We start from the raw sequence: 13,818 nt of genomic DNA on the forward strand, positions 1-13,818 counted from the left end.
GATAGATAGATAGATAGATAGATAGATAGATAGATAGATAGATAGATGATTGTTTCTGATGCTAAGAGGAAACACTACTCTACAGGCAAACAATAATTATGAAAAGAGAAATTTCCATCTCTTTATTTTTTAAGCAGTAACTTTTGTCTTAAAATACATAAAACTTGTGTATCTGGGGATCCTGCTTAGCTGAATCCAGGGGGTCATATTTGGGGGTCTGGCTTGAACCTGGCCTCCAGGGAGCTGAGGCTATCACCCCAGCCCAGTCCAGAAGCCTTTGGCCACAGAGGGTAAAGGATGTTACAGACAGAATGATTGAACACTATATTTCTATGGAAGAAAATTTATTTAAAAAAACACAGAAATCTAGTATAATTTTATACAAAACTAATAGTAATTTAGCAATGTATTAACAAAAGGCAGAAATTTTGAGTACCTTTGAGGTATAGGCATAAATTATGAAATATTCCTTCATGCACTTAGAAAGATTTCCCATGGCAGCAGTATGAAATAAAGATAAAAATGATCTCATCCTACTAAGGCCATTGCCATGATATAAGCTGATACCTATGATCAAGAATATATATCCCTTTATTTGTGATTTTTCCTTCATTCACAGATATTTATTTTTTAAATTTTATGGATGATATGTGTTTTTGAGTCTTCTCTGCATTCACTGGATGAAAATGTTTAGCTCTAACATTACAGAATCAGTAGAGTGACCAAAGTCACACTTCAACAAGCATCACACACTGTCATCTTGACTACAGCAGTCTGTTCATAGCTCCATAGTCCCAGAATTTAAACACTGTGAAAAGTCAGTGTAGAAATGCCTGATGCAGGGCTGCCCCTGACATCTCCTCCCTTCTCTAAGTATAGAAGGGCTGTGGCGATTCTAATCTTGAGAAGGCAGGGATAGAGGCCTGACCTCCAGTAATTGAAGGGGACTTTGTAATGGCTCTGGTCCCCCTGTCATTGTCCAGTGAGGCACGAGGGCCTTACCCATCCCTATGTCTTTTTCCTGGAGAGGGGATACTTTTGACATCAACCCCTATGCAATCAGACTTGTCCCAGAGTTAGGGAACCCAGAGAGATATTTTTAACTTTTATTTATATTCCCTTGAAGTGCTTAGCCTCGCAGCCTAAGCAAGAATTCAGATCGCCAGTCAGAGGGGATTCTAGGTGGCCCTTCTCTGCTTGGTCTAGGGGCGAAAGTTCCCTCTTGTAGGTTGGGTGGAGATGGGTTTTGGGAACACCCTGGATAGACTTACAACCTCATCTTGAGTCTCGTGGTCCTCCATAGCTTACTTATAATGATGTATCTGAATAGGTTTTGCTACCAAATTATTTATCTGTTGTTTCACAAAGTTAGTCAGCCTATTTAAGGCCCAGGGATCAAAAGAAATAAGCAAAAATAACCCAATTAATGGTCCCAAGATGGGAGGAAGTAGGGTTGACAACCATGGTGAGGCTGAAAACCAATTCTTGTACCAGTTCTCATCTTTCTCTTTCTCTCTCTGTCTTTTCTCAGGGCCTTCTCTGACCTTTTTCACGCACTCTTTAACCATCCCTGTCTTGTCTATGCAAAGGCAACATTCTTCTTTAAGGGCTATGCACAGTGAAGAGCTGTACACAGTCTTTTCTATTGTAAAAGTGTAAATCAAGTCCAATAAAGTCTTTTGCAATTTTTGGAGGTCTCTTCAGACAGCGAAACGAGGGATTTCTTCAGATTACTGATGTCAATCTCTAGCTGTTTGATGTTCTTGTCAATGGCCCGTCGAAGGTCTGAGCAGTATAAGTTCGGAGGCCAGCATCTGGATTAGAACTTCTAACAGCAGACATCATGAGTGATTTATTTTTACCTGGAAAGAAAAAAGAAGGGAATTCTCAGGGAGATTTCTCTTCCCTGGATTATTTATTAATTTATTTCATTAATCTTTTTGGTAGCCATTTAGCTGTGCCTTCTGTGGTATCAAACAGGCATATCAATCCTCGGCCCCATAAGAGAACTGGGTCCAGGCCATTCCCTTTAAGGGTTAGAGGGTCCTTCCTCATAGCTGTGGCATAGTTTTTATTGGTCTTGGTGATGCCAGAGGCAGTCAGCAGCAGATTTGCCATGAGTTTTCAATTTTAGAGAGTTAAAAGTGAACAAGGCATGATGGAGAGTATTTTGGGGGACTCTCTCTGGGGGGTACCATTCCCCCTCTTTTTTAAAGCCAATTTTTCAGAGTTCTTGTAAAATCAGGGCAGAAGTGCCAGCAGCCGCTCCTTCCACACTCAGAGAATCATGAAGACACTATTTAATGAAATATAAATCTATACTAATAATCCCTTTTATCAAAGGACTGTTATAGAACAGCCAACAACTAATCAGACTATATAATATATCGATTAATAATAGCTTCTATTTTTTGTGAGCTTACTCCTCTTTTGTCAATTAATTGTTGAGGGAAATAAGGATTTGCATCTCTCTTGAGAATATTAAACAGAGATTTAAATTCTTTTGTGGAGAGCTTAAAATAAGCTCTTAGCCAATTAGCATCTCCTAAAAACTTTTGAAAATAATTTAAAATAAGTAAACTAACTTTTTTGTTTTTTTCCAGACCCATTATCTGTTTTTTATTTGTTTTTATTGGATATCTTACGTATTTACCTTTCAATGTTATCTCCTCTCCCATTCTCCCCACAAATCCCTTATCCCATACCCCCTCCATAGGCCTAAAATCAGCAATAGGCCCGTCATCCATATATACTAACACCAAGTCTTGGGTCTCAGTGGAAAAACATTGAAACAGATGGCCATTAGCTATTGTAAACAGGCAGCTTTTGTGGAAATTTATAAGTAGTCATAGACCTTTTAAATAGGTAGCCTGGGCAGACAATACCAACTTAGATAAGGACAAGCGAGTCATAGGCAGAGTCATAGTGACCTGCCCTCTGAACCTTCACCCAGCCAATACCCTGTTCTGAAAGATATTTGTACTCCCCCTGAACATCCACACTCAGGTGTCTTCCCTTTCCCCTCGCCCTGCCTTCCTGTGTTTATAACCCCTGTGTGAATAAGTAAAAATTACGATTTGATTTAAAAAAATAAATTAAAAAGAAGAAATGCCTGACAATTAGACTGCCATAAAACTTTCATTTCTTATTATGTTTTACAAAACTAAAACAATTGGGTTTTCAACAAAAACGTGCTAATACTTGAAAGAATTTCCTTTGTCATGAGAACCACTGGAAATGTTTTATACAAAATAAATTCTATGCAAATACAAAGTAATTCAACTTTATTTTAGTCCTGATACAAATGATACTTTGTAACTGGGGTTAAAGTCAACTAAATTATATTTTAAAAGTTTTCTTGTCTTAATGTAGGACTTTATTGATGTGCATTTAGATAATTTAAAAGGTGTGTGTGTGTGTGTGTGTGTGTGTTCTTGTTTGGTGGTGGACATATGTGAACCAATGTCTTGTCAAATGAATGTTTGACATCCAGGGGTATTGTTTTAATACACTAGCCAACTGTTTAATGAGATGCTATCTCTCATTATTCTGAAACTGGACAGGTAGATTAGGTTCTTTACCTTAAAAAGCCCCAGGAATCTGTCTGCCTTCTGAGCTTTGGGGTTCCAGGTACTCCTCAACAATCTCTGCTTTTTTTATTCTGGTTTGTGGGTGCAAAATTTAGATCCTAGTGCTTTTCAAGCAAACATCCTACTGACTAAGTTATTTCTCTAGCTCCAAAATATTCCGTCATTTACAATCATTTATAGTTTGAATTTTAATTATAGGTCTAAAATTAAATATAGTAAAATTTAATATTATAACAAATTTGTACTATAAAATAACTTGTGAAACACATATCTCTTATAAAATGGCAACAATACTAATATTTTCACATTTCAGTGTCTTTCTACATATGACACTATCATACATAGTATAAGTACTACTATATTTTATTTTTGGAAAGTGTACTTTGGTTACTAACTTTCTTAATCATATTTCATCTGTTTGACTGACATAGAAGCTTTATGTCTGTGTTTCACTTTCCATCCATCCAGGATCACATGATATGATGATAGAATTATAGTACACATATATGTTGTTATATTGAATCTGAGCCAGTGGGTCACATAAAAAAAGGAGACAATACAGATTTCTAATACTTAGCAATTTTTCTTTTATAGGGTTTGTAAGTAACAGTCTATTTTCTCTTTAAGGGAATCAGATCAGGTTTATTCCAAGCATATGACTGGGGCAGTGAGTCTCTAAATATGCAGCACTATAGTCAGGTAAGTCTCCTTTTACAAACTGTAAAGATTCCTCCCTTTAGGAAAGTGTATGAAAGATCTAAAAGTATGGTTATTTTTCTTAAAGATTGTTGAATCTTTTTTACATTTCCCAGGATGTTGGTAGACAGGTGCCATAGAATGGTTTCAAAAGAATGAAAATACTTCTTTTAATAACCCTTTCTATATACTTTACTACTTGAACTTCAAAACAACTGTATGATCTACCAGATGATCATTGACATCTTCATGTCAAACATAAAGAACATCAAGTTCACAGGGTTTCAAGTTTGATAAAAATGTGTGTGCTACATGATAGTGCTTGACAAGTGTTGGGAGTTTTTAAATTCTGTGGTCTGGTGTAGATACTGACTGAATTGATTCATGGGTTAGAATTTCCAACTTACAGTTCATACTTTGATTTGTTACTAACATAACATGTTCTTTATTTTCTACTAGTCTACTCCTCCAATATACAAGATAGAGAACATGAATGTCAAAACCGCTATGTGGAGTGGAGGGCGAGACCTTCTGGGAGATCCAAAAGATGTTAAAAACCTGGCAGACAGAACTCCCAACCTAGCTTATCACAAGAAGATTCCTCATTACAATCATATGGATTTTATATTGGGTAAAGATGCTACTGTAGAAGTTTACAAAGAAATCATTGAATTCATCAATAAAGATCAATCAGAGTGAAGATTCTTGAGTTTTCTGCATATTTTTTTCTGCTTATTTTAAAGGGGAGCGCCCTCATAGAAGCAGTGTGGATGGGAAGGGACATAGGGAGTTTAACTGGGAAGGGGATAACGTTTGAAATGAAAATAAATAAAATAATCAGTCTCAATAAACCTGGACCCCCTAGATCTCTCAAATACTGGACTACCAAGCCAGTAGCATACACCAGCTGATATGAGGCCCCCAACACATATACAGCAGAGGACTGCTGGGTCTGAGTTCAGTGAGAGAAGATGCACCTAAACCTCAAGATACTGGAGGCCCAAGGGAGTTTGGAGGTCAGGTGGGGTGGGAAGTGGGAACATTCTTGTGGAGACAGGGGACAAGAAGGAGGTATGAGATGTGGGCTGATCAGAGAGTAAACCTAGAGGGGAATGGAGTCTGGAGTGTAAAATAAATAAACAAACAAGAAAGAAAAAATAAAATAACCAATAAAATAAAAGAGAATTCTATGCTTTTTCTTAGTGAAAGACATTTTTTGATTGCCGCTTTCTTTTTAATAATCTTTGATGTAGCCCTGGCTGTCCTTGAATTTATACTGTAGACCAAGCTGGCCTCACACTCAGATCCTCCTGTCTCTGTATCCTAAGGAATTTGGATTAAAGGTGTGTAAAACCACCACCAGGCATTATTGTGTGTAGGAAGAGCTAAGGTGAGAGGAGAAAGGAGAAGAAAAGGAAGAGGAGGAGCTAGGGAGAAGGTGATGTATGAGTGACAGAATGCCATGCTGGTATGGAGAGCAGTCACAGGTAACAACTCTTATTAGATTAGCTAACTGGGAAAAAACTCTCTTTGTATGGGCATTGTTATTAAGCATTACCAAACAAAGCCTTAGATTAATCTTTAAGCATTAGAGTTTCATTTTCTTATTGGGCCCAAATAGATGGTAAGATGGTCTGGGGAACACCCAGCCTTGAGGAGACAGTGTAGAAGATTGGCAGTGCCATCTCCCATACTGGCATCTCCTGGGTGGCAGGGCTGGTGTTTCTGGCTGGCCATTTCTAGCTGTGGCAAGCACATGGCCTCTGGCCACAGAACATGGCAGCTGAGCTAGGCAGAACCACTACAGAATAGATAGTCGGCATAACCAGTGGCCAATTTTAACTGTTTACCTCAACAAAGTGGTGCCCAATATGAGGCACAAATTCACTAGAAATTTAAGTCTATTCACCTGAGAGTAAATTTTTTTTTTTTAAAGAAAGTGAATGATTGGCACTGATAGCAGTCATGTGACTCCAGTGTGGGAACTGTGAACAAAGAAAATGCTGGCAGGCAGGTCCTCTGCTGAGAGAAAATAAAGGCTGCTCTGAACCAAGAGAGACAAATAAATTAGCCTTCATTGTGGAGAAGTTACTAATTTAAGTATAAAGTTAAAATATAGGGATTATTTGCTTTTAGGAAAGATTTATAAACAGATTTGTCCAAATCACGTGGGGATTATTGCCCACAGTTTGGAACTTAGATAGGGAAAATTGTCACTGGCTCTAGAGTAACAAGTACAGTGTACAAGTGGAAGCCACTCTGGAGTACAGAGCCAAACATATAGATATATAAATAAAAAACTGTTCTAGGCAGAGGACCAAACAGAAAGATAGTGTAAATCAGGTGTATTCAGATGATATAAAGTTATATTGCCTCACAGGAGACTTGGGTTCTGTCTAACGTAGGCCTCATAGGAATTCTGGGTTCATTTCCTGCTCGACAACATAGGGAAAGCCTAAGAATAGGCACATACAGTACTTTAGTTAAGATAGGGAAAATTGTCAATGGCTCTAGAGTAGAGAGTACAGTGTATAAGTGGAAACTGCTCAGGAGTACAGAGCCAAACAGATAGATGGCATAAATTTTAAAAAAAAAAAAAAACCTGTTCTAGGCAGATGGTGGAACAGAAAGATAGTGTAAATCAGGTGTATTCAGATGATATAAAGTTATATTGCCTCACAGGAGACTTGGGTTCTGTCCAATGTGGGCCCCACGGGAATCCTGGGTTCATTTTCTGCTTGGCAAAATAGGAAAGGCCTAAGAAGAGGCACATACAGTATTTTAGTTATTAAATCGATTTTATTTCCAAGATAGGTGTGATTTTCAGTTTTGCAGTTATAATTTTCTTCTGGGAAAGGGGTCAAAATAAAGGTTTTTCTGGTTACTGGCTCAAGGACATGCTGTTTTGAGAAAAAGGATTTAACTGTGTTTTTACACAAGAGAAGATTAAGGTATTTCTACCTCTCAGAATTATATGGATTAGACATGACAGAGGCGGGCCACCAGAAGACTAGATTCCAGAATTCAGAATTCAAACAAAAAATTGTCTTGATACTAAAATTTGTTTTGAGAATTGTATATTGTAGAATACACACCCTTGGTGTATCTACTCATCAAGCAACCTGAGCAGACTTGTTCGAACCTCTGATGTCCTGGAATTTCAGCTGCATACAATGAAGACACAGACATCAGAGGTTTATCAGTTTACCCTTTCCATCCCCCCTCCCCCACTCCTCTTCTAATATCTCAATGCCAGTATTCAGCTTGAAGAAGTTAATGAAGAGTCGGCGCCCCTATTCCCTGGGCTTGGGGACTGAGGTGGTTAATATTAGGCTGTCCTTCTAGGAAAAATTAATGGTTTTATTGGCAAAGGGAGGAATAGTTAGAATTGATTACTTAGCCATAACCTATTTGGTAGAAATCTGTATAATTGTTCTTAAGCTAAAGTTATATTTCTTAAATGGTACAAAATTTACTTTGATTTCAAATTTAAGGTTTTCATTGGTTTGAATTTCTTGCTGATATAAAAGTGAGATTAATATTGTTACTCTCATAGGCATTGTGCCTATAAAACACACTTAGGAATACAAAGCTTAGACCCAGTTCTTCTTCATCTTTTTTTTAACTGATTTGAGATGGTTAGTCTGTGAGTTAAGGGTCTATAGCAATTGCATGGCTCTGAGTTTATTGTTAGGGTGTTTTCTAGATTTTAATTAGAAATAGTGGAGAGGAGTTAACAGACAACAGTCCACATTGTCTTACATAGATAGTTGGTTTTCAAAACGTCAGAAGACCAGAGAATTGACATTACAAACATTCCTGTATTAATGTTCATTTTGAGTAGAGACCTGTCTGCTCCTGACAGTTTCCCTGTCTTGGATTCTAAGAAGAAATTGAGCATCTTTGGAGTTACTCTAGTTGTGGTGAGACAGTTACTAGGCAAAAATTGCCTCTTTCCATCTACAGACCAATTACGGTCCAGAAAAGGATAGACTTGCGGAAGAGTCGACTGATTATGTCTGCCAAGACAGAGTAATCAGCCCTTAATAATTCTGCATTATTAAGTCTGCCAGATGATCCTGGGCCAGAAGGCTGAAGACCAGATGCTCCAACATTTTGAAATAAGGGACTGTCCAGTGGTACAGTGGTAATCAGTGGTCTCTATAAATTGGCTAAGTTTAAAAGCCACAGTTTGTGCTTCTCATATCTTCAGTTAATTCAGTTATTCTGAATTTCTAACAGAGTTGAAGACTTATAGTCTCATAGCCAACCCTGGGTTTTTACTTTGAGAGCAAAGATTTGATAAGATGGTTTTCAGCTGACATTCATTCTGAAGCCAGGACATAAGCCAGGTTCATAACTGAGATTTTTGATTAGGAGAGATGACAGAGGTTCTGTTTAGTCAACAAATTGATGGACTGGGTATTAGGTCTATCTTGTACCTTACTGATACAAATTGATATAGTTGTGCTCTCATTGTATTTTGAGAGAAAGTTTTTTTTTTTAATTTTATCAGGAAGGGTGATATGTAGGAGGAGCTAAGGTGGGAGGAGTAAGTTGAGGAAGAAGAAAAGGAAGAGGAGGAGCTAGGGAGAGAGTGATGTAGGAGAGATGGAGAGCCATGCAGGTATGGAGAGCTGTCATGGGTAACAACTTTTATTAGTTTAGCAAATTGGGAAACAACTCTCTTTGTATGGGCATATTGTTATTGAGCATTACCAAACATATAAAGCCTTTGATTAATCTTTAAGCATTAGAGTCTCATTTAATTACTGGGCCCGCATGGATGGCAGGATGCTCTGGGCAATGCCCAGCCTTGCCGAGACAGCATGGAAGATTGGCAGAGCCATCTCCCATGCTGGTGTCTCGTGGGTGGCAGGGCTGGCTGGTGTTTCTTGCTGACCATTTCTAGCTGTGGCGAGCATGTGGCCTCTGGCCACGGAACATGGCAGCTGAGCTAGGTTGAGCCGCTGCAGAATAGATAGTCGGTATAGCCATTGGCTGATTTTAACTATTTACCTCAACGATTGTGTGTTTTTAGGCCCTGTATAATTTATGTAAATTCTACATCTGAAAAGTACAAACTCTAATAATAAAATATTTAATTCATCTTACAAATGTTTTTTAGTTTATGCATACTTATTTAGACATCATTGAGAAGAAATCTCTTTGAAGCACAGGGCTACATTTTATCTGAAATCAGGAAATTTCACAACAGTGATACAGGAATAAGTCGGATAGTGGTCTATATGTTAGATGCTAAATCTAGAGAAGAGACTATAAAAATATCTTCCTTATTACTACTAGTTTTGACATGACACCAAAGTATCCAGTTGGATTCTGGTCACATAGTTCTGCCTTTTAAACTCTTATGAATAGACTAAGCAAACATTTATGTAGACTAGGCACACTTTTGAATAGATGCCTAGACCAATATTCTATAGTATAGAAGAAATGTCAAATTTTATTATGGTTATGGTAACCAGTAGTTACACAGAGTTGTGTTTTCATTGTTACTTACGTGAAATGTTCCATAAACATCTGCTAGGTCGGTTTGGTTTATAGTATCAGTTAACTTTCTCTGTTTCCTTTTTTCTGGTAGTTTGTCTATTTACAAGAGTCAGAAATGAAGCCTTCTACTATCAGTGTGTGAGGGTCAATATGTGATTTAAGCTGTACTAGAAGTGCTTTTTAATGAACTTGAGTGGCCTTGTGTTTGATGCATACATATTTAAAATTGTAATGTCCTCCTGATGGATTTTTTCCATTGGTTAGTATGTAATTCTTACCTATCTATTCTGTTTAGTTTGGTTTTGGAGTCTTTTGTCAGATATGAAAATGAATATGGTGGATTTCTTACATCCATTTGTTTGGAATATCCTTTTTTCATCCTTCTATCCTTTACATTTAGGTGTGTTTCTTGACCACAGTAGAAGGATGGGTCCTGTTTTTGCATTCATTCTGGTATATTTAGAAATTGAAACCACTGATTTTGGGAGCTATCAATAAGCAGTGCTTATTGATTCTGGCCTATCTTTTCCCTGGCCTGTATGAACAAAAATTCCTATGAAATGAGTTCAGTCGTTGGTGGCTGAGATAAAGAAATGAAATTGTGAAAAAGTGTGTAGGAAAAGATCTGCATTTGAAGATGGAGTCAGAGAGGAAGGGCAGGGTGAGAAAGTGATCTGTTATTGCTAAGACTGAGCAGCTACTGTGTTTGAGGCTTGGCAACTAGAGTTGGAGGAAAGGAGAAAGGCAGAAGATCTGGAGATCGCTTCTAAGCACTTATTATTTTTATGCACTGGCATTCTGAGTTACAAATGAGCAAAGACTCAGGGTTCCTCCAAGATGTAATCAGGCTCTGAACTAGCATCAGGGTCTAGGCTCAATGAACTTGAATCTTGAATAGTAGGGTAAAAGCATATTTATTGATCTTTACACAGAAGTTGTTCAGGGATAAAACAAGTTTCCCATACCAAGGCCCATGATCTAATCTACATGTTTCATGAAGAAAAAGATCACATCACTGAAACTCTAGTCCTGACTGTGGGCTGTTTGCAGTAGCCACCCATGCAAGCCATTCCAGGGATGCCAGGACTATATTATGACCAAGGTCCTCCAAAAGCTGTAAAGCTCCTTCAGAAAAACAACTCTGTAAACCACAGTAAACAATCACTGTTTTCTATAATGGTTTCTTCAAGGTCTAAGTAGCTCTAATAAACAACTATTTCATTTTGATATTTACACTAAATAAAATAACTATTAGATAACTGCTACACGTATGTACCTAGTAGGCATCAGACTGAAAAACATAAACATATGTTGGTTGTGTGTGGAAAAATGTACTTTTGGGTAGCTTTGTATAGAAAAGAAAATGAAACTTTGAATTTTAAAACATTAAAGACATAGGAGAAGAACATTTCATGAACTTTGAGTGTTCAGTAGACAAAGCAAATAATTTCAGACAATATTCTATATTTTCTAATCAAAGATTGAAAATTAATTAATTAAGTTCTTGTATGTTTAGATTGAAAATGAAACTGAGAAGTCAAAAATATAAGGTACATATTGAGAAACAAAACAGTATATATATGGGATAGACACACACACACAGAGAGAGAGAGAGAGAGAGAGAGAGAGAGAGAGAGAGAGAGAGAGAGAGAAGAGACAGAGAGACAGAGAGAGAGACAGAGAGAGAAACAGAGAGACACAGAGAGACCAGGAAAGAAAATAATTGATTTATCATGGAAGCAATGAAAGACTGCAACTGTCTACAAATTTCAAAGCTTGATAGCCACTAAAAGGAGTGTATAGAGCCTTAGTTTTAGTAGATTCTCAACATGGATATACATATATGTGCAAATAAAGTATATTGTTTGATTTAATTTAATGCTGATTTGAAATGCCAATACCCGACAGTTATGTCTATGACTTACTGAATTTGAGAGCATTGAGATGTCCTATTCAGAAAGCACTAGCAATGCTATAAGGCTTGATACTAATTAAGACATACAGTTAGTGTGCTACTGAAACTTGAAATTCTTCCTGATTTGACCATTTTATAAAATTTAACATTGTTGTAGATTTGAATACTTCTTTATAACACATTAAAAATTAGCAATAATTGAAGGGAGTGTTTCATGGTGGGAAAGTGTTTCAGAACTTTATACATTGTGAAAATACAGTAGTAGATACTATAGAACTAGTAGATTTGAAAACTGCTACATGAAATTGAACTTTGTGTGTTCAGTAGACAGAGCAAATAATTTCACTCAACATTCTGTATTTTCTAATCAAAGATTAAAAATTAATTAAATTATTGTATGTTTAGATTGAAAACCAAATTGAGATTTGAAAGTATAAGGTAAATATTGAAAAACAAAACAATATAAAAAGGCAGTCTTAGAGAAGTCTAGTGATCCTATAAGATATAGTTCCAACAGATTATTAGACATTTCAAACCTGGGATCCATCCCCATCTGAAGGAGACAGAACTTACACCTTCAAGGAAATGTCAAGGGAGAAAAACATATCTAACTCTAACTGAAGACAAGAATTTTTGCCAGTGATTTATAGGTGTTGTTTAAGCTAGCATAATTCTAAGGCTTTACCATTAGCAAATGTTCCTAGGCGTCTCATAAAGGAACTGTCAATTACAAATATTTTGTTTTAAATGACAAGTATGTAGAGAAATTACATCAAAATTAAATAGTATTTTTCCTATCTCATAGTCTAAGCAAAGCAAAGGAATGATGAGTTCAGAGTATGGGAATTTAACCAACATATGTTCAGAGAATGAAGTGACATTTCTCATGTTCTAGGTTCAGACTTTCATCCTTGACCTATATATCACAAAATTTTTTTTTTACCTACAGTTATACCTAGTCTTTATATCAAACATGTTGCTGTCACTCATCAATATTTAACTCACAGAAATATGTATTTGATTCAAATTGCAAGTTTAAACTTTGTCTACTGAACCGTTCACTCCCTATAAGGTTTCATAATGAAAATAATTCCTTCTTGTTATGTGCACAAATTAAGTGGGCTTTGTTAATTGACAATTAATAGCCTTAATTTTCAAACTACTCGCTACTACTGAAGTCCATTTCAAAATGGACTTTAAGAACATTTCTCAGCGGCTGCGGGAGCAAGCCTCCAAGTGTAGCAATGGGACCTCCGGGAGGAAAGATCAATCGTCCCCTGACAGAGTTGAAAAAGAAGTTGTTCAAGCGCTGCAGAGTACTAAGCAGGGATCCTCAACGGAAGCACCAGGTGGTCAGGGCTGTGATAGAGGAAGGGCTGACTACAAGGCACCACCTCAAGAAGCGAGCGTCCAGTGCTCATGCCAACATCACGCTATCTGGGAAGAAGCACAGGAAACTCTTGCAGCAGATCCAACTTGCTCAGAAAGAAAAAGCAGCCATGGAAGTAGAAGTCCCTTCCAAGTCAACCAGGACTAGACAGCCACAGCCCAAACGACAAAAGAAGATAAAAGCTCCGCAGGATGTACATATGGAGGATCTTGGAGACGAGACCTAAAGTTCCTACATCTTCTACCAGAAGATTCTCTACAGCACATAGAAGGATTTGGAGGATTTTGGGAAAAAATATTACTATATTTCATTGTCCCAGACACCTCTTCTATGATGGACCATTGACCTCCCCTGGAGGTATATATTGGGAAGGAAGAGACACAGAGACACAGGAGAGGGCCCTCTCCTTTTGTGATAAAGCTTTAGTGCTTAAAAAAAAGAAAGAACATTTCTCAATAGACTTTTCAGTGATACACCCATAGATGTTGTAAGCTGACCCCCCCCCTCGCCCCAACCCTCGAAATATGCTCTGGCGTTGAACGGAATCTCTTCTGTAGAGTTGAAAATTTTTCTCCTTATCATATATTATTTTTCTCTGCTGAAAATACTGTTTCTACTGACTCACTCTAATATGCATTTTAACTAAGCACAATTACGTTATTTCCACTTTCCTTTTCTTCTCTCCAATGACTCCCATGTTCTCCCACTGTCAAATT

At 37.3% G+C, this 13,818-nt stretch overlaps 1 protein-coding gene and 1 pseudogene across 1 annotated transcript in view; both read left to right on the forward strand.

Annotated features, from left to right (window-relative positions):
• LOC114633672 (tear acid lipase-like protein) overlaps positions 1-4,985 on the forward strand; it is a 12,892-nt gene extending 7,907 nt beyond the window's left edge. Inside the window, exons 7-8 of the mRNA XM_028782270.1 lie at positions 4,218-4,289; positions 4,746-4,985. Coding sequence (XP_028638103.1) covers positions 4,218-4,289; positions 4,746-4,985 — 312 coding nt within the window. The remainder of the gene's footprint in view (positions 1-4,217; positions 4,290-4,745) is intronic.
• Positions 4,986-12,956: 7,971 nt separating this feature from the next.
• Positions 12,957-13,328, forward strand: LOC114633670 (annotated as a pseudogene).
• The last annotated feature ends 490 nt before the right edge of the window (positions 13,329-13,818 follow it).

This window comes from Grammomys surdaster, unplaced genomic scaffold, assembly GCF_004785775.1.
Source record: "Grammomys surdaster isolate TR1022 unplaced genomic scaffold, NIH_TR_1.0 725, whole genome shotgun sequence".
NCBI classification, from domain to species: Eukaryota; Metazoa; Chordata; class Mammalia; order Rodentia; family Muridae; genus Grammomys; species Grammomys surdaster.